Here is a 20,827-nt window from a genome sequence, read left to right as displayed (position 1 = left end):
CCAGCATCTGCTTGCTCATTTTGAAGTAGGTTTTCAGTCCCACTTCTCATTGGACAGGTGGTTGGGATCCAGTATGGTAGAGTCCTGGCCGAGTGGGTGAGAGTTGACTGGCTCATCAGTAGTTCCTAGAAGTGACATATCTCATTTGACACGATTACAAAGGTCTGCTGTTCAGCTGTTGGCTAGGTGCAGGCAGGGATCGCTCAGGCCTTAGAAGCTTCATGCTGCCTATGACCTGCTCCTCTCCTCTTATACCTTTGGTTGAACCACATTGATCTGTGCTCACCTCACTTACAACCCTCCCCTAAACACTAGAAAGTCCATGGAAGCTGAGCCTGAGAGCCAGGACTGTCATGCACTCGCCCAATAGCACTGAAGCCTGGCTCTCTCCTCAGCACTGGAGATATGATTTATCCGTGGTAAGAGAGAAAGTCATTGCCCAGTAAGCGGCCTTTATTTCTGAGTGGATGCTGTTTGCAGGTCAGGGCCTGTGAAGGCCTCATGGTGGCTATGGTACAGAAAGAAGATAATACTCTTGATGACAATAAATGGATACCCTCCACTCATCAGTCCTTACAGCTGAGTGACTGGGCCGGCCCTCATCCCCCAGGCCTTGTGCTTCACAGGGGGAATTTCTTGAGTGTGCCTGCAGTTCTGTGGTCCTGGGCCCCAAGTCTGATCCCTGGTGTCCCTGGCCAGGTATGTGCAGTGTCTGAACTTCCTGGCCGGCCTTTGAGGTGAGCCTTCCTTCCTCACCCTGACATCTGTTCTAGTGTTTGGAAAGTGTATGAATGATAACCCCTTATTGAGAGCGCCTTCTAAAGCTTCAATCGCTTCTTTGAAAAGGGAAATTGTTTCAGGTTGTCTTTTTTTTTTTTTTTATTGATTTTAATGTAAAGTAGCACTTTGAAGTTCACAATTTATAGTTCCCTGGGCATCAGGTGGGGAAGGGGGTCAGAGGCTCATTCTCCCTTTCTTCTTCAGTCTCCGCCTTTGGGGCCCCTTGGGACAAGGCATGCCTCAAAGGCAGCACCTTGTTCTTCAGAGCCCTCTCCTGCCAGGTCACATTTTCAGGGGATCAAGGCTCCGATGAAGAAAAGATAAGAAAATTGCCCCTAATGAGATCCAGAAGTAACGGGCACTTTCTCCTCGGGCTTAGAGACTTATGAGAGAAAAGGAACCATAATTCAAACCAGGCCCCAAGCCAGACACAGCTTTGAAGTTGTCGGAGCTCAGTCAGAGCACCATGGACTGGGAGGTAGAGTGATACGCTGTCCTTAGCCTCCTGGACCTGTCTGCAGTGACAGAGTCATGTGTCATCAGGAAGCTTAACAAAGATGTCAGCAATGTGGTCTTCTGAGGGTCATCCATAATTTCTCACTGATGAGACACTGGCCTCAGACTACAAAGCCCAGTACCCTTCAGTGGGCCTTCGGTCCTCATTCCTGTCTATAGCCTGCTTCTGTTGATGCCTTCTCCAAAGAGCTATTCGGGTAGTAGTAAGATTACACATAGCCCTTGTGACTACACACTCCGCTGGTACCACCTGTAGTCACCACTGCCTTCTGAATGGCTTCATGTCTGAGAAACAAGCACTCCCAGTGTAGAAATTTGGTCAAACCATCAACTACCTTTATAGAGGTAGTTGCAGTTCATCATGGCATCCCACTGCTTCCTTAGATAGAATTTCAGCAAACCCAGTAAGTGGTGGTATGATAGTCTTAGAAGTCAAGACAGGAGAAGCACAAAGGAAGTCCAATGAATCAGCAACCTCTCTTGATCTGCTTGATCCCACAGAGAAACCAGGGATAAAGTTTATTTACATCTGTGATGCAAAGGTTGGCTCTCAACCACCAGGGGCCCTCAGAAGCCCCCAGAGGTGAGGCCCAGGGCAAGCATTATGGGGAAAAGCATCCCCAAAGAAATTGCCTGTTCACCTTGATCCTGGGGATGCTGTTGAGGGTTCCTTCCTGCTAAACAATAAGTGATGTGTCTACTGCGGCCTGGGTAAAAGACATGGTCCCAGGATAAAGCATGTTTGAGTAGACAAATCCAATGGAAAGAAGCCTAGAAGATGAGACTACCTCCTTAAACAGTAACAAGCCATGGAATTGGATGGTGAGATGGCTCAGCAGTTAAGAGCACCTGCTGCTCTTCCGAAGGTCCTGTGTTCAAATCCCAGCAACCACATGGTGGTTCACAACCATCCGTAATGACATCTGACGTCCTCTTACAGTGTCTGAAGACAACGGCAGTGTACTTACATATAATAATAAATAAATAAATCTTTAAAAAAAAAAAGCAATGGAATTGAGAGGAACTGGGGCTGATATGAGTGTGGGCACTGTGATCTCCAATACACTCACTTGCAGGAGGTTGAGCAGCACCAGGCCAGAGTCAGATGTGCACCTTTGGGTATATAGCAGAGAATGTTCTTGCTGGGGCCATTTCTCTAGAAAGTGTCTGAGTTGGCATTTAGTAATCCAGGAAAGACAGGTTTGGTGCATTAGGACAGAATGCTTTAGGTATAAAGAAGTGAGGACCCTTCTATGGTTCCTTAGAGACTGGAGCTGGATCAGAGAGAAAGTCAGACCAGTTGAGGCTAGGATAGCTTCCCATGAGCCCAAGCCTTAGCCAGCATGAGGATCCACCACACACACAGTCTGTTTGAGGTTTTTTCCTAGTTTAGATGAGTGGGAGGAGGTACTGAAAACCAGAGGAGGCCCGTGGAGGAGAAGGCAAGCTCTCTAATAACGGGCTGCCAGCCCAGGCGGTTTGGGGTAGGCTTGCCATAGTGAGCATGTGGCAGTCAGAGTGAAAGCAGGATGTCAAGACAGGGAGTGGACCTTGGTAGCTTCTACGTGACATTGACCCCTGGGGTAGTGACAGGACTGGGTGGGGAGACACAGGTTGGTGTCCCCTGGTATGGCAGCCATCAGCCCGGAGTAAGTTAGAGTAGTCCAGTGGCTCTCCGCAGTTGATGCTCTGGGGCTCCCAAAGCACAGGAGCTAGGAGCACCTGCTCTCATGTGAGAGCATCCCCTAGCTCTTGCACTTACTTAGTATGCATTTCAGAGATGTCTCCTGTGTGCCCTCTAATAAGACATGGGATGTGTGACTGTGAACCCCTAGATTATGCCTGGTACTGACCTTCCCATGTGGCTAGCAATGAACAGTTTCTCTGTGAAGTGCAGTTTGGACCTGCATCTGTTCCTGGTGCAGCAACCCCACCTTTCTCCAAGCAAGGCACAGTGCAGACAGATGTGGGCATGTGTCCTCTGGGCTGTGCCTATGCATGAGAGCCCACATGCCACAGCTGCAGAGTTGGGGTGACTGGTGTGAAAGCAGGGCCCATAACAGTACTGATAATGAAGGTGGCCTAAGCTGCAGAAGAGACATTCATCACACAACATGTGTCACACAGCATACATAGAATCACTCCATATGCTGTGCTCACCTGCAGAGAAGCCACTGTATTCTGCATCTGAGTACCTATGGGGACCCTTATTCCCTCCCCACAGCAAGGGATGAACATGGTCACATTTCCAACCCTGTCAGAGCTCTGCTCACCTTGACTCATTTCTTCTTCCTTCAGGCAGATGATAAATTGATTTGTTGTCTCAGGAAGCTTTGCCTCCCTGCCCTCAATCTCAAATTCACAAATACACACATAAATGCACAAAAGGATAGAAAGGAGGCTACAAATATTTGATCTTCTATTTCAGAAACAAGGTTGATGCTTTCAAAGTTTATTTTGGGAAATAAAATGTAAACTCAGTCTCTCCTTTTCTTAGAGCACCAGTTAAATAGGGCCATTCTTTGAGGTTCTTTCCTACAAGGATCCTGGGTAGGAGGCACATCCACAGGACAGCAGGGAGTGTCCAGCTGGTACACAGAAGTTAAAAAGTCATGTTCCAACAAGGAACAGAGACATTCCTATGGTGTCACAAATGGATGCTCGAGACACCCTCTGACAAATAACGTACATTCAGGGCCATCATCAGTTATCCTAGCTTCAGCGCATTTTCAAAGCAGCTGAGAAGACACCAGAGACTGTGCATCTGCTAACATCCACTGCTGCTGTGTACAGGGGCCACTTTGGCTCCAACCTGAGGAATGGTTTATGTTTCATTTTGGTTGGCTCTGGACCATAACACACAGCAATTGTAGTCATCAGTACTCTTGGTATGAGCTCTGTTTAATAATGATTTTAGCAGAACATTCTTTGGGGCAGGTAATTAGATATTAAATAGCTCAGCTATACTTCAAAAACTAAATACTAAAGCCCTTCATATGCACTTATTGGAGTGCTTAGCAAATGGCACAGTTGGGACAACAGTTGGTTTTACTTGGAAAGACATTGGCTTGGCTTTAAAATCCATGTCAAAAACGTGATAGGTTCTATTATTTTGAAGACAGGAGTTCTGTGACAGTGTCTTCACTGAGTAGTTAATTAAGATGCTGTCTCCTTGGTATAATGGTATGACAACCACTGTTCAGACATCTTGTCAGTTCAGCATCGCACACCAAGGAAGAGCCAAGACTCAGGCCTGCAGACCTTGCCCTGGGGAGACAAGTCCACACCATGCAATGACATCAGTCACATAGAAGCTGAAGGATCCTATGGCATTCTCTACCCTGTGACTGACTACAACATGAACGTGCTCCTGACCATTGTGCCATGTTTCTAGACAAATTCTAGTGTGTGCACTGGGTAAATGCTCACTTAAATGCTTTGTACCAATGAAGTGACAGTCTTATGTGCCTCTGTTGCAGCAGAGCACACTGACAGCTATGGAGTCTAAGGCCAAGGTCCTTCACTGAAGAGCATGACATGTCATGCAGATGAGTCCAGGGCCAAGATCTGCAGCCACAGCCCCTGTGTGGAATCTACCAGTTTGCATCTTCCCTCATTATCTGTGGTTGCTGTTTAAACACCTCAGGGCATCTGTAGTCTGTCTCACCCAAGACTAAAAGATTACCTGCCCAGACTTTTGCAAGTCTGTTGGCCCTCGTCTGTGGTTAGCTGGATGTGTCCTGCACTCTAACAGTGGTCCACAGGCCCCCCAAGGTGCGGACTGGCTTTTAGAACATCCCTTTAGCCTAAAACAAACAATTCCAGGAGACACTAGACTGTGTACACCTCCAGAGCAGCAGAAGCCAAATCCACAACTGTCCCACTTTGGTCTGGAATACCTGTGTAGGTTCCAGTTATCTGGGGTTGAATATGTATATTGTTTAGGAGACCTCTGCATACTGACCAGAGCCAAGGCAACTGAAGTAGCATGTAAGGCCACACCATACCACTTTACTCTGCCTTTCTCCATCTAAGCTGCCTCTGGGAGCTCCGATATAGACAAAATGTATTCTACCACCCTGAAGTCTGGGGAACTGGCAGCCAAGGTGTGACCTAGAATCATTCCTAAGTTGGTCCTGTTGAATTGAGTGTCTTTTGGCTAAAGTTGGTACTTTGCTGATTTTGATAGGTAGGAGAGGTTGAAGGAGAAAGTGGGGTTGATTGTTTTGGCAGTTGAGTGCATGGTAGTCGGAGGAACCATAGTGCGTCTGTCTTCCCCTCCTGTGGTGCTCCTGCATACACAGATTATAAAGGCCCACCACATATGCTAGAAAGGGTATGAGACACAGTTGTCTTCTGGGTGGGACAGGTTAGGTGAGGCAGCTTCACAAACAGGTAGTCCAGAAAGATGCCAAGTACGTCAACCAGCTCACAGCACTACCTGTGCAGTCACATGGCCAGACAACACAACCACCTTCCTCGTCTGCTCCAGGAACACAAAACACTCCTGCTAGAACTATGAGACCACAAATATCTCCCTCTCAGGGTCCCTGCTAGCCCCTAAAATGACACTGAATGTTGGTGTTGGCCATTCCTCATCTAATGAGGCCGAACTGTTTGTGGCCCTGCACCACGGCTTGGCCATGGCTAATGGTTTCATGTTGAGAGCTAGATGGCTTGACAGTTGAACATCTCAGTGGTGCCCATGTTTACACAGTTCTCCTAAATGTGATATCAGTTTCCCCTTTTGCCATTCTAGGAGTCACCTTTTCTCTTTAATTCACTTTTACACATACATAGATGGCCATTGATTATTGGCACAGATCTCTTTAAGGTAGGTGGGAAGCCTGTATGGACTGCACCCCAGCAAGGCTGCAAAAAGCTAGCCTGGGCTTGTGTCTTCTCGGCATTGTGTAGGTCCTGCTTACTTCCTACATTCTTGGGACAAAGCAGCTTAAGGAAGGAAGGGTGTATTTTTGCTTACAGGGTGTCATGGCCAAAAAGTCATGTTGCATTTACAGTCAGGAAGCAGAGAAGCATGCAGGTGTCAGCTTGCTTGGCAGTCCAGGGCTCCCAACCTGTGGGATGGTGTCAGCCTCATTTAGAGTTCCTTAGCCCAGTAGCTAGTTTAATCTTGATAATCCATCATGGGTATGCTCAGTGGATTGTCTCCAAGATGATTCTAGATTCTGTCACATTGACATCAGTAAGAATCATCTCAGTGTGCCTTAGATGACAGCCCTGCAAAGCATGTTCTTGTGGTTAAGGGAGAGGCGTTTGCATTGCTTTCTTTCCAATTCCACTGAAGCCACAAGATCTTGGCCCACTAACCAATGAGGGATTGGACAGCAGGTGCACCAAGCCTCAAAGAACAATGTGTTTGACAGCTATAGTCTTCCGCATCCCATGTTTTTTGCTGATCCGATGATGCCTTCTCTTGTCCTTTGTAGAACGGTGGTTATGCCTATCGCAAATGAGTTTGCCCCAGATGTGGTACTGGTGTCATCGGGCTTCGATGCTGTGGAGGGCCACCCCACACCTCTTGGAGGGTACAATCTCTCTGCCAAATGTAAGTCACCAGAGTTCACCTGTCCCACTGTCATGTTTCCTCACATTGTTTGTGTTGTCTGTGAGCCAATGGAGGGCTCTCACCTGCATTTCTTACTCAGTATGAGAATATATGGACAGCATCAGCAAGCCCTGAGCAGCAGGAGGCTGAGAGTTGAAAGTCACAAGTTCTATCCTTAGGACAGAGACTCAAAAGGACATCAAATTCACAAGGGCACACACCAGTTCTGTCAGCTGTACTGTGGGCATGAGCTCTTCTCCAGCTGTCAGAGGATAGGGCCCCAGTACCACCTAGCTGACATGTGCTTGGTGCTGAGTTTTGTTCTCTGATGGAGGAGAAGGCCCTCTAATCTTTATAAAGCTGGAGAAGGAACCAACTAAGAGGCCTTGTATCATATAGTTGCTGCTCTTCTCATGGAAGAACTTACTGGCACTGCCTCTGGCCTTTGCTTCTGCTCTGCTGCAGCACATGGAGAAGATAAGGAAAGCCTCTGGGCTGTAGCACTTTGGGTCACACAGTGACCTGGCTGGCTGTCACCTGTCTATCTGTAGCACCTTGGGTCACACGGAGGCCTAATTGTGTCACCCAACCATGCTGAGCAGAAGCAACAGGAAGCCTAGGGTCCTGAAACCATGCACAAATGCCTTCTTCGGTCAAGGTCCTGGCATCCTCTCCTCTCTGCCCATCAGTGCATCTAATCACAGAGAACAGTCAGTCTCTCTGCTTTACTGTGGTAGATGTGGACCCAGCAAAGGAATAATGAGACTAGAGGTAGCCTTTGGGATGTCAGTGCCTCTCTCCTGCTGTCATTGCTCCTGCAGTGGGGTCCTACAGGGGCAGAGAGTACTCTTTGTACCACAGTCTCTGTAACCCCAAAGCCAGTATCAATGTTTCCATCAGAGACATTGGACCTGAATCTGGTCTGGTGAGTGGGCTGGTTACTAGGGCTTTCCTAGTGCCTAACCTGCATCAGCCTATCTGGCTATGCATAGCAACCCCATGACCAGCAAGTGATGTGCTGGGTGTTGACTGAAAACAGGGAAGACTGTGACCCTAGATGGAAGCAGATGCCCAGACATGAATGTGGGAAAGCTCCGTGCCACACACAGCATTGACATGGGCATGCTGCCTTCCACTTGCATATGTATGTACACAGCATATCAGATGCCCAGGAAGGCAGGGAGTGCAAAGCCTTAGATGGGGAAGATACAGCACTGAAACCAAAATTCAGTCAGTCGGATGAAGATACAATCCAAAAGCCAAACTAATAAGCATGTTAAGCGAGCCTCAGTTACTGAAGATGATACCCAGCTCCTGTGTTTATTAGGGATGTTGAGGGGAGTATCTGGCGCGCTCCACTCAACGTGTCCCTCTGCCTTTGCAGGTTTTGGGTACTTGACAAAACAGCTGATGGGCTTAGCTGGTGGCCGGCTTGTGCTGGCCCTTGAGGGAGGCCATGACCTGACAGCCATCTGTGATGCTTCTGAAGCCTGCGTGTCTGCTCTGCTGGGAAACGAGGTATGGAGCGGTCCTGGCCCTGCAGAGTGTGCTCACCACAGGCACCAGGCCGCTGCACAGAGCTCAGACGGCAGAGGCCAGCCACCTCCCATCTGAGGGGCAGTTCACCCAGCACGGGGCTACAGCTGTATCCCAGCCCGGGTAGGATGTCTGACCTTGGCTAAGAGATGAGCAGAAGGGACACAGAGCGGGGCCAGGACACAGAGGCACTCGCTGCAGCACGTTCTCCCTTCCTGTTTCACTCGTGTGGAGGATAACGTGCTGGCCAGGCCTCATGCTGCTCCTCAGCTCTCCAGTGTGGTCCGGTGTCTATGGGAGCTTGTCTGCAGGCTTGGGTGGAGTCAGCATGCACAAGCCGAGCTTTCAGCTTAGGGCTGGGCTGGGACCTCTTTACTCAGCTATCATATATCCTGTGACTCAGGAGCAATGCTTAGATTCGGGTTCTGCACTGCCCCACTAGTACTGCCAGGCAGAGTTGGGGACATTGGCCTGCACAGTAGTCTTCAGTGGGTCAGTCACATAAAGTTTTTGAGGGTTAAAGTACAGTGAGCACCATGTGAGTTCCCTCCTGCTATGTTGATGAAGACCCCTTGTTGACATTCCTAGCTCCTTGTGTTTATAGCTGCACACAACAGAGACCCAGTTGGAATGAGCTTCAGGTTAGAATGAAGGTGATGTCACATAACCCTGGGAGCCCCAAATGCTTGTGGTAAAACTGACACATAACCTTCATTGAAGAATTCCCAAATCTGAATCTGTCTAGGCCAATGGTTCTCAACCTTCCTAATGCCCTATTAAAGGAACTCTTTTATGCAGTTCCTCAGATTGTGGTGACCTCCCCCCCCCCAACCATAAAGTTACTCATTGCTACTTCATAACTGTAACTTTGCTACTGTTATGAATCATAATGTAAATCTGTTTTCCGATGGTCATAAGTGGCCCCTGTGAAAGGGCCATTCAGCCCTCCCCCTACCCCCACCCCCCGCAGAAGGGTCACGACCCATAGGTTGAGAACCACTAGTCTAGGCCTCTCTGGCTGGTATGTATATCTGTTACCTAATTTATGTATGTGATTCTTGCTTCATAGATCTTACTCACATTGATCCCCTATGGGTGCTGTTTAGGTGCTAGGAAGGAAAGAACCAGGAGTAAGGAGCACACCACACAGATCCTGGAGCCTGTGTCACATAGGAGCCCCTCGGCTTCAGGATTAGAGTGGCAAGTGGGTCAGCAGCTCTGCGATCTGCGGCGCCTGCTGCACCTGCTCTTCTGGGCTTATGAAACTGCTGTCCCCACCATGTAGGCCAGGGACTAGATGGCTCTTAAGGAAGACCCTCTCTGACCTGGTTTGCCAACACCTGCCAGCCCAGGGTTGGCCCATGTGACACAGAGATCAGGATTGCTCTTGAAGGTTCTTGTCAGAATTGCACACAATACCAGACTCAAAGTTAAATGCATGTTCTGTGTGGTGTGCTCTGCAAGTTTCACTCTAGAAAGCACAGGGTAGGAGAGAAGAGTGAAACTGCTGCCTCACTATGTACAGCTTTTAAGCTTCTGGAACCAAATGCATATTCCTCCCTCAACCTTCTGTGGACACTATTATAAGAGAAACCCTGCTAGTTATGCCTTGCTACAGCTCTGACCCATGCCATCAGTGGGGTGTTCCTTCATCAGAGAAAGTAGGTGTACACCTTAGCCAAGTCTTTCCATCAGGCCCTGAGTACATCAACCAAGCACTGAGCCTCACCCCCCAGCCCCCACTCCCCAGTCTCATGGTTGCCAAACCTCCCTGCCCTCCATTGTAGCTGTCATGAGAGAAAACCATCTAAACTCAAATAGAGAGCAGGTACTTAAGGAGGCGGGTCAGAGGCAGCAGTCAGCCACACGTGTCCCCAGCCCTGCCTGGCCAGCAAAGCTTGCTCCCACTGACTTCCCTGAAATCCTAAATGTGAAAAGGCCACCAGACTAATTGGCATTATTTTCCAAGATTTCCATTTATACATAGGTCTCCACAACATTTACCTTTAGACATTTTCCCTTATGGGAAAGATGAAAGAGAGCACACAGGATACTTTCCTACTGTGTGACTCCTGGTCTAAGGTTATTGAGGATGCCAGATGCTCATGGGTAGGCTCAGAGCCCTGACATAGTGGCAGCTAGCAACTGTGCTCAATGCTCCAGGAAGCCTAGGGATGGCAGCCTGGCCTAGGTTCCCCACAGCATACTGCAGATCCTGACCCTACTGTAGGAAGCTAGGAACTGGAATTCAGAGACATGGGCTCTGGGCAGGTGTCAGTGGCTCAGTGGAAGACTCTTGCACATCTTGGTGTCATCCCATGTATATCCCAAGAGAGGAGAAGGGGCTAGATAGTGTGAAAGGACAGGGCATGCCAAAGGCAGGGTAACTAGGAGACAGCAGGGAAAACAACATGGAGAGGCTGAGCTCAAAAAAGCTAGGATGCAGCAGAGAAGGAAATGGGGAAGAGGCACGCATGAAGGATCCATCTGAATTCCTGAGCTTCAGGGAAGGCAGGGGGCTCAGCCTACAGCTGATTGTTTCACACTGAAGAAGGCAAGAAGAGACAGCCAGAGCTGTGACCACGTAGTGAAGGAAGTTTGATGTGATACTCAGGAGAAAGACCAGCTGGAAGTACAGCCCTGACCATATTAGGCAGGTACCTTGGTACTTGGGTACTCGAACCAACAAGACAATAGAGTAATTCCCAGAGGAGCAGAACAGGAGGCTAAGATCACTTAGAGGGCTGAGCACAGAGCCTCAGTTCAGGTTCAGAATCAGATCAGCAGGAAGCTAGCACTACTGAGCTAGCCATGTTTTCTGCTAATGGCCAATGGAAAGGAAGGGAGTCTCAAATGCTTTTTCATGAGGAGGTATTGAGAATGAGACTCTAGGACACACACACACACACACCAGGAAAAAGTGCTGTTGAAGCAGGTCCTTAACTTCCTGCAACCTCAACCCCCAACCCCAGGAATCTACAAATAAAACTGCATGTCTTAGGGGAAGATGGTGATGACTCAAAGCAGATACTTAGAGATGCTTACTGAATGTACCCATCTCCAGCCAAGCTCTACAGAACAGTAAATTATTCAGAAGTCTCCAGTGACGTGCATGAGCCACCCACACAAGTGTCACAAGCGAGAGTAAGACAGCAACTACATACAGTCTTGCAGGGCTGGCAGGCTAGTGTCTCTGGTCAGGAGTAGAGTAACTGAGTCTTTGCCAGGCAGGTAGGGCCTGTGTTGCTATTGCCACATTGAGACACTAGACCTGCAGCTTTCCTACTGGAAAAAGGCAGTTTGTAAGGTAAAATGGAAAAGCCCAAGTTAAAATGAGGTGCTTCAACTTGATTGGACGTGTTAATTGGGGTGGTCAAAAGGGGGCTTTTAATTGCTGGACTTGAACACTTTGGTAGCTGGGCCTTGGTAGTCGGCCTCTGGAGGAGGAATTGACCAAGTAACCTTGGAGGCTAGCTTTAGGGATGTAATCTAAGGGTGTTTTAGCACAGCAGAGGAAAGGGGAGAGAAGGGAGCAATTCAGAGGAGCAGGTCTGGAGACCATCAGAGAACTAGACAGAGCTTCTGGGCCTGGAAGAGGGCCAGGCAAAGACTCGGTGGAAGAGATCCTCTGCCAGAGGAGGGAGCTAAAGCCTCGGTGTGGAGGTGTGGAAGATGAAAGTGCAGGCAGGTGGCCGGATAGTGATGAGAGGGAGAGCTCAGGAGGCAGCTTGGGTTCCTGGGCATGGATTTAGACACCAGTTGCCAAGAAGATCTGTCTTCCTTGGAAGTAAGAGAAAGGCAGGTTCTGAGTTGGAGGGGGTGGGAATATGAGAAAATTTCCAGACCTAAACCAGCTAGCCCTGTGGCCATAACCTTGCCAAGCGCCCATTGGCCTGAACATGTGCTACTATACATGTGGATTGACAGCCTGGGCCAACCAGAGAAAGGTCTGGAGGACAGAAGGATCTAGTGACCCCTCATTGCTAGAATCTGTTTAAGATGGAAGTTTTGACCTCCTTCCTGGGCCCAAATGCCCCAGCAAAGTGGGTGACATTCTGAAAACACAGGCTCAACTCCCTGAAGCTGAGTCAGAGCAAGAGCCCTAGATTGTTACGGCCTCTGAAGTGAGTCCATACTGCTAAACCACTGACACTGTGACTCTGTGACAAAGAGAGTGGGAAATCCCTGCTATGATTCTAATTCCACCACCTGACAAAGAGTTTGCTCATATACCTGACAGAGGCCTCTGCTAATTACAAGCGTGGCAGCAGACTGGTGGATTAGTCTGCCCTCAGGATGACAACCTGGTAACCCTCACAATCAGGGCAGAGCTTGGACCAGGCAGTGTTACAGCAGCCTCCATGATGTTGAGTCATTGGGAATTCCAAAGACAGAGCAGGGCCATTTCCTATGAGTTAGGTGTAGATCCAGAGCAGGGAGAAGGGACAAAGGAAACCCTGGGCTCTTTGGACAGTTATATCAGATAAAACTCAACTGGAAACATAACTAGAGCCCAGAGAGGAGCTGGCTGCAAACCTGTTGCTAGTGTTTGGCCAATAGGGTGTGGCAGAGAGGCCTGAGTCAGGATTCCTGGAAAGAATGGATATGCCTTCCCTCCTTAGAAGGAGCAGTGCTCCAGTGGACAGTTGACCCAGGGCCCTGACCATCAGGCCGAGGCCTGAGCTCACAGGAGTGAGATGGATCTCACTGAATCCTGAAATTCCAGGATCCAGAAGGGATGTAAGTGGTTCTTCCCAGGAGTTTTGCTTTGACAGGAGAGAGCAGAGGATGGCATCTGCTTATGAAGGACTTCAAAGGTAAAAAGAAGACTCATCTACTGCCAGCCATGAGAAGCAAGTCACATTTGAGCAGTTCTGATTGGCCTTGGGTGCCCATGAGAATCTCTTCCTGAATTCCAGCATAGAAAACACAGCTAGGTAGGCCCACACTAGAAACAGACATCATCTTGTGAGCCTCATTTCAAGTCAGCCATTGGCAAGGCTGTACTCTGCAGGGAGTGGATGGCCAAGTGTGTTGTGGCAGTGCCAGTGCAGGGTACCCTGCAGAAGCAGCTCCATGTAGCTTTCATCAGGCCTTTGAAACCCGGGGATGTGTCATTCAGCCCTCTTGAACAGGAGGCCCACTGCAGCCCAGCCTGCGTCTCTCTGTAGTTCCTCATAGTTCTTTGTATCCCCCACTGTCTGCAGCACTTGCTTTGTGATTGCTGCATGTTGTCTTCCTGGATTATATATTATTGGCAATGTCTTGTTCAGTGATAGATTCCAGGTTTCCAGAGCAGTAATTGGCACTTTCTACATTGCTCAATAAATAGCATTAAATCCAGGAATAACCACACACTGCTTTTGCTCCTATGTCTCTGTGGTACTGTATGGTGCCTCCAGTATTAATTTCTGTTGAGGATTGCTGTGACTACTCTGTGCCTGTGTGTTTCCAGCTGAATTTCCAGACTGGGTAGTGAATGTCATCAGAATTTAGATAAGAATTGCATTAAATCTGTAGATAGCTTTCAGTAATATAACCATTTTCACATTGCTAAGTCTCCTAATCCATGAATGTGGACAGTCTTTCCATTTCTGAGGTTTTTTGCTTCAGTGTTGTATGACTTCAGCTATAAAGTTATCTCACATTTTAAGTTTATTTTATTTTCAGTTTTGAACAGGCTTATGAATAAAATTATTTCCTTGGCAGATTTGTTAATGTATACTTAAAGTACTGATTTTTATGTTGACTTTTGTATCTTCTTTTGCTGATAGTGTTTATCAGATCTAAATTTTTTGGTAGAGTTTTTAAAATTCTTAAAATGGGGAGTAGAAGAGGGGTGGACACCCAGAGAGAGAAGGGGAAGGGGGGATAGGGGAGGACCTGTGTAAGGGGTACTGGGAGGAGAGGAAGGGCTGATACTGGGTTGTAAAGGGAATAATTAAGTAAACTTTATTTTAAAAATCAGAAAAAAGGATAGACATGTTGTAGGGACAGGAATAATTTGAATTATTCCTTCGCTGTTTGTGTCTTCCCTATTTCTTTCTCTTGTCCTCTTGCCCTGATCTGAATGTATAGTGGTGGACAGCATGTGGGTCTGTCCAGAGTAGGCTTCATTGTACTGATGTTGTTACCAACTGTCTAAGCTTTCTCCTCACCTCTGCTAGGATGTGATGTTGAATTTTGCCAGCCTTTCTCTGCATCTATTGAAGCAATCACCTGCTTTCCCGTGGTTTTGTTTCTGTCCTACATTATTACACCATCACTTAACTTACACTGAGCCATCCTTGGTGGCCCGAAATGATTCTAACTTGGTCATTACATATGATCTTTTTAGTGTGCTGTTGAACTCAGTTTGTACTTCTTTCCCAGTTATTTGTTCATCAAGGAGACTTGTCTGCAGCGTTTCCTTTTGTGTTCTGTCCTTACCCAGCATGGGTGTGAGAACAATATGGCACCAGTATAAACAGGCATATACAAGCAGGAAGGGGCAGCCATCACACATTGCTGTACCTGTGAAATCTGGAAACAAGAGCAGGATGTAACAGAGGAAGGGAAACCATTAGGGAGAGGAAGGGACCTCTGGTGGAGCGGAGGGGAAGAGTGTGGGTGATGGGTAGGTGTGACTGAAGCACCTTAGACCTGAGATACCATGGAAACCCACAGTCGATAAGCACTGTGGCAGTCAGAAGAACAGTACTCAGTTAGGAAAGGGTGGTATTTCCTATGTGTGGAGTTCCTTCCCGGTTCCCACATTCCCATCACTGGACTAGAGCAGTCACGCATTAGGTGTTTTACACGTGACACTAGACAGACCTTTAAACACAGTTGTACACACAGATTGACCCCGTGCCTGGAGTGCAACTCACCGTAAGATCCCAAGTGTCCACATGCTGCCATTTGATCTTCCTCTGGGTTGAAGTGAACACACAGAAGCTGCATCACTGAGGGCGAGTCCTCTCTGTCCTTTGTCCTTTCTCTTGGCGACACAGAGCATCTCACTGCTGAAAGGCCACCATACTCACCCCTTCCAGTTTTCATGTCAGCTTTCATGGGGCAATATTTTCTCAAAAAGGGAAAGAAAATGCAGCTGAGGAAGATTTCTGAGCAGCTGGCACAGGCAGAGAATAGACATAGCCACCTCCCCATCTCCTGTGTCCATGCTTTGTGGACTCCTGCTGGGAGAGAGCCCTGGAGCCCTGGGTGGTCTGCTCAGCCATGGCACTGCACAGGCAAAAACAGTGCCTGCAGGAGGCAGGTCGTAGACACTAGAAGCAGTGCTAGCATCACTCTAAATAAAGATGGAGAGTTTTGCTGAGGGCTTTGGGTACCATACAAGCTGTGAGCATAGTGAACATGCTGTACACAGCAGCATGTTACCTAGGGTGCCCCGGGTGTGCCTATCAAACTTAAGTTAACTTAGGGAAAGTATGATACAAGGGAGGCCCTAAGAGAGCTGAGAGACCAGGGTTCTGGAAGAAACCTCTATAGCCTTCTGGTGAACTTTGTGAGCACGCGCTATTACACACATCTTGCCCCAAAGTAATTATATGTCTGTTCTGGGTATTGTCTTAAGTGATGTCGTGCACACTCTACATCTGCACTGCAACCATGACCCCCATATCTTGAGAGTCTTCCTTTGTTTCCCATCCTCAAAAGGCCTTGGGTCCCTGGTGAGGCATAAACTTAAACTCAAGTCCTCACTCATGCATACACAACACACACTGTCCACTGAGTCACCTTCTTGGTGTGTGTGTGTGTGTGTGTGTGTGTGTGTGTGTGTGTGTGTGTGTGTGTACGTACACATGAACATTCAAGGTCTCTGTTACCTAACGGACTGTTGTCATACGAAAAGAAGGTATGGTTGGTGGGAGGTGCTGAATGGACTGCTGCTGTGGTCAGTCAGCACAGACATGCCATGTTTTTGGAATCGCACGTATCCACCAAGTAAGCTTGCCGATCTCTTAGTCACTCCTGCTTCCCGCCTTGATTTATCTGCTGTGTCTCAGAAATGCCTGCTGGTATCTCCCATCAGGATGGATGTTTCTTTAGAGTATCATTCGTCCCGTTCTTTGGGTGAACTGAAGATCTGTGTGGCAGTGCAGCCTTCTTTACCTCCAGCCAGTCTGCCCTCGAATCTCTATGCCAAGCACTTAAGATGCCACCTGCCATTCTTTTGGCCAGCTGTGCCCAGCGACTCGTGTTTTTGTTGTTGGCTTCTGACTGCCCTCCTGGATTTTATATGCATCCTAGTTAAATAGCCCAAAGCTGGGTTCCATTTCTACACCAGCCATCTGCTGTAGATGGGACCTTGGTCACGTCCAGCTCTTCAATCCCTTACCCAGACTCATTCTATCTGTCTTGTCCTGTAGCTCCCAAGGTCCCTTCCTTGTTCTCTCTTAATATGAAAGTTCCCTGTGTTCCTAGTGCCCAGTTGAAAGATGTGTAGCAGGCACCCTCACCATGGGCCAGCATCCTCAGCAGGATCAGGAGGTGTCATTATCCTGAGTGAGCCAAGACCTGGACCACAATGGCCTCTCTGAAGTCTACAGAATGAGCACACCTCTGTATATTTAAGAAAATGTTGTTCTTTAGAAACTCTAACTTAACTAGGTCCTACATGTTTCTCTGACAAACTGGCAGCCTAGTCCCAATCCCGCCCAGGCTACATGCCTTCCCCTCAGTTACTTAATTTCACTGACAGGACATTTTTGTGTTGTCATGTGTCATCCACGTTGGGTCTGAGCCACATGCCACTCGGACTCTTCCCCCATTTCCTGCCTTCTGCAGGACATTCTTACCGGGTCTCAAGAATATCCTGTGGGTTTTCTCTAGGAAAACGGCCCATGCAGGCCGCATCCCACGTTGCTACAGAAGATACCTTTGTTCCATCTTGTTGGTAGTGACAGTTTCTCTGGGCATATGATTCCAGGTAGCCAGGTCTCCTTTTGGCACATAGCAATATCAACCCACTACCCTCCATTTCCCTTGCTGTGAAGATGATCTGTTTTCCTAGCTGCTTTCAGAATCCTGAGTCTGCCTTTGCTAGTCTGTGATTGGTTTCCGAATACCTATAGATTTCTGGTTTTGCTGTCCTTGTGAGGCTCTTCCCTGCCTGGCCTGGGTCTTCCCAGCTGTGGAGAGTCAGTGCTTGTTCCTTCCTTCAGTGCTCATTGAAGATGTTTTCCTGGCCTTCCTCCTGATCACTGTGGCTTCTGTTCCACCTTGTCCCTTTGGCTGCAGCATCAGGGATTGGACTTCCCAGCTTTCTTCCTTATGTTCCAGTAGTTACACAGTGCTGTTACACACAGGTCTGAAGCTCTGTATGGCTCCCTGTCTACAGGTCAGGTCCATCACTGAAAGCACATTGAATGGGTATAATTGCAGTCTCTGCTAATCTAAATGGACTTTCTTTGGGGAGATGGCATCAGTGACAGTGACAGCTCCTACACACCACTCAGAAACCTTTTCTTGCCAGCCAGCCTTGCCACTGCATGAGTCCTTGTCACAGCCATAGAACTCCAACTATGTCTGGATGTCACCAGTGCTTCACGGGGCCCTTGCTCTGCCCCACCCACCATCTGTTCTTGGTTCTTTTGTACCCATTGGTCCCCTCTGCCTGTCACAGACTTCCCACCTCCCAGTTGCTTTTCATGATTCTGATGACTTCAGGTCAGGATTTTCTGGCCATCATAAAATGTCCAGTTTATATTGGCCAGTGTGAGCATGAAATGCCTCTTATAAAGCGTGTGTGTTTGAGTACCGTTGGGGAAGTTATGGAACCTTTGGCTGTAGGGCCCGAGGGCAGGGCCTGAGGGGTACAGGCAGTTGTGTTCACACCCGTGTTCCTGTCTGATGGCCTGTGAGGCCACTCTTAACATTGCACCTCCCACCAGGATTTTCTAAGCCCTCAAGCTCGGAGCCAGACAAATCCTCCTATCACAGCAATATGGAAAATAAGGGTGAGATTCTGCTCATGATGGACTGGGGGAGGGAGATGCCAGTGGCCGCTGTGCACCATGTACCTTGGGGCTACACAGTGCAGTGTCCACCTCAGTCACCAGCCTTCATTTGAAGCTGCCTCTTCCCTACACAAGGTTCGTAGAGGAGCAGTGTGCTCTGCCCTCTGGAGTTATCAGCAGTTCCATCAGAAATGTCTGTCTGCACGTGCGCACTTACTTAGTTACGAGCTGATGCTCAGTTTATACTTCAGGCGCTGAGTTAGCTCACTGCTCAGCCTGCTACCTGTGGCCATGAGGCACTATTCCAAGGTGACCCGTGGCTTGTCCTTAAGCAGGCCTCGTGTCTGCTGCAAGTTTCTCTGGTGTTTCCCTGCCCACCCTGGCATCAGTCATTACTTCTTTTGTTGGTGAATGGCTTGAGGGTGCCATGTTGGCTCTACCTGCCCCAGCCTCTGGCTGGCTCTTTGCTGAGAAAAGTCTTTGGTTGGAAGGTCATGCTTCCTGGTGTAATTGGCAGCACTCCTGTTCAGTGCGGTTGGGGATGGATGTCACTCAGGGGGGCTGCAGTGGCTTTGGCCAGGGAATTCTAGCCGCTAAACATAGCAGCTGTCTAGGCAGGTTTGAAGCCAGGCGAACTCTCAGGGTCACTTTATTCTACAGCTTCTTCCCAGAGGTGAGATAAGATCAGTTTCCCTTTGGGACTGGCTCTAGCTCTCCCTTTGTTGGTCTCCCTAGTCTGTAGCTTGTCCACTGCACAGCACAGCTGCTAGCTGATGTTCATTCTGCCCTAGGCCCTGCTACTTAGGACTTTTGCCCTATTGTTAGGAGTTTCATCTGTGAGAGGCCTACGCACTTCCTCCTCCTTCCGCATGTGTGAGAAAAGCCAGATTCAGAGACCCTGGGCATTCAGGCCGGGTTGTACAAGAGTGGCTTCCTCCCTCTCAGTGGCTCACACAGATAACGCCGAGCTGATGTCCTGTGTGCAGCCTACCCCTGGGAACCCATGAATATACTCCAGTGTACCCTAAGGAGAGACTACCTGTAGCAAGTCTTTTTTTTTTTTTTTTTTTTTTAATTACCAAGTCATACTGGCTTTTTAGAGTTACTTCATCTTCCCTACAAATGACTATATCTTTGGGAGTGAGGTGCTGTCTCTAGTAGACACCATTTAATATATACATAGATTATACACTGGTCATTTGCCATCATAATAGATCTGTGTCTCTCTTATAGCTTGAGCCTCTGCCAGAAAAGGTTCTACATCAGAGACCCAATGCCAATGCTGTCCACTCCATGGAGAAAGTGATGGACATCCACAGTAAGTGGCTGGCCAAGTCATCGTGGGGACCCAGGGCAGAAGCAGAAGGCCTCACCTCCCCTGGCATGTGATCAGCTAGTAGAGACTCCCTGAACCAGGTCCTACTGTACAGGGCTTCGAAAGAATCTGGGCACCAATAGTCTCAAACTACTTGGTTCAGTTGCATAGAACTTACTTGGACTGAAAAATCTATGTCATGCTAGAGGTACCTAGCACAGGGTAGAACTCATCCCCCATTCAGTCAACAAATCCCAGGCAACAGGTACACAGCCAGATACCCACACATGGCCCTGCCTCAGGTAAAACCTGCTACTCCTTGCCTGGCTCTCTGATATGCTATCCTGGCACATAAGCTCACAAAGATGATGCACACCTGAAGGCTTCACCCAGGTACCTACTGACCATTTAGTTCTGCCTTCAAAACTGTTTCACCTAATGCCCCTAACTCTAGAAAGCTGCTTCAGCGGGGCTCCAAGTGCTGAACCTGGATGTGATCTATCCACAGCACCTATAAGGCTCCAGGTAGGAAACTCCCTAAGTCTGGATGCCAGCAAGTCTCCATGTGTCTGCTCCCAGAATTTCTGGTCACCCACAGCAAGGCAGAATCCCACAGACGTGGAGAGCCAGGTTCCACAACAGTTCACAGCCCTGTGTTCAGGTGACCTGTAATGCAGAAATTACACCACAAGGGCCTGTGAGGGCAGTGCCAGCCAGCACTCTTCAGAAAGGCGCTTTTCAGACACAAGTGAGTCTCCCATTAACCTGCAGAAGTGGGGAGTCACTGAGTGTTTCCCTCTCCCCCAGGCAAGTACTGGCGCTGCCTGCAGCGTCTGTCCTCCACGGTGGGGCACTCTCTGATTGAGGCGCAAAAGTGTGAGAAGGAAGAAGCTGAGACAGTCACCGCCATGGCCTCGCTGTCTGTAGGCGTCAAACCTGCTGAGAAGAGGTGAGTCCTGTCCATTCCGTCCCAAAGGCCTGCTGAGTACACCTGTGCATGAGGACCTGACAGAGTCTTCTTTGTGTCAGGCTTGCCCTTTAGGGACAGGGTAGATGGTGGCATGCCCACTGACTCGACAAACCAATCCTGTCTATCAGGAAAGAGCTTGCACTTTGGTGGAGCAGGGATTTTGACAACTCTGTGAGAAA

The 20,827-nt window shown here is 48.6% G+C and overlaps 1 protein-coding gene across 23 annotated transcripts in view; it reads left to right on the top strand.

Annotated features, from left to right (window-relative positions):
* The window catches only part of Hdac4 (histone deacetylase 4), a 266,924-nt gene that overhangs the window by 241,420 nt on the left and 4,677 nt on the right, over positions 1-20,827 (top strand). For all 23 annotated transcript variants that reach the window (XM_017319488.2, XM_017319486.2, XM_017319487.2 and 20 more), the window contains 4 exons: positions 6,747-6,865; positions 8,250-8,383; positions 19,597-19,681; positions 20,486-20,627. In XM_017319488.2, coding sequence (XP_017174977.1) covers positions 6,747-6,865; positions 8,250-8,383; positions 19,597-19,681; positions 20,486-20,627 — 480 coding nt within the window. The remainder of the gene's footprint in view (positions 1-6,746; positions 6,866-8,249; positions 8,384-19,596; positions 19,682-20,485; positions 20,628-20,827) is intronic.

This window comes from Mus musculus, chromosome 1, assembly GCF_000001635.26.
Source record: "Mus musculus strain C57BL/6J chromosome 1, GRCm38.p6 C57BL/6J".
NCBI lineage: Eukaryota > Metazoa > Chordata > Mammalia > Rodentia > Muridae > Mus > Mus musculus.
The sequence above is the reverse complement of the archived record's forward strand: the minus strand, read 5'-3'. Positions and strand labels throughout refer to the sequence as shown.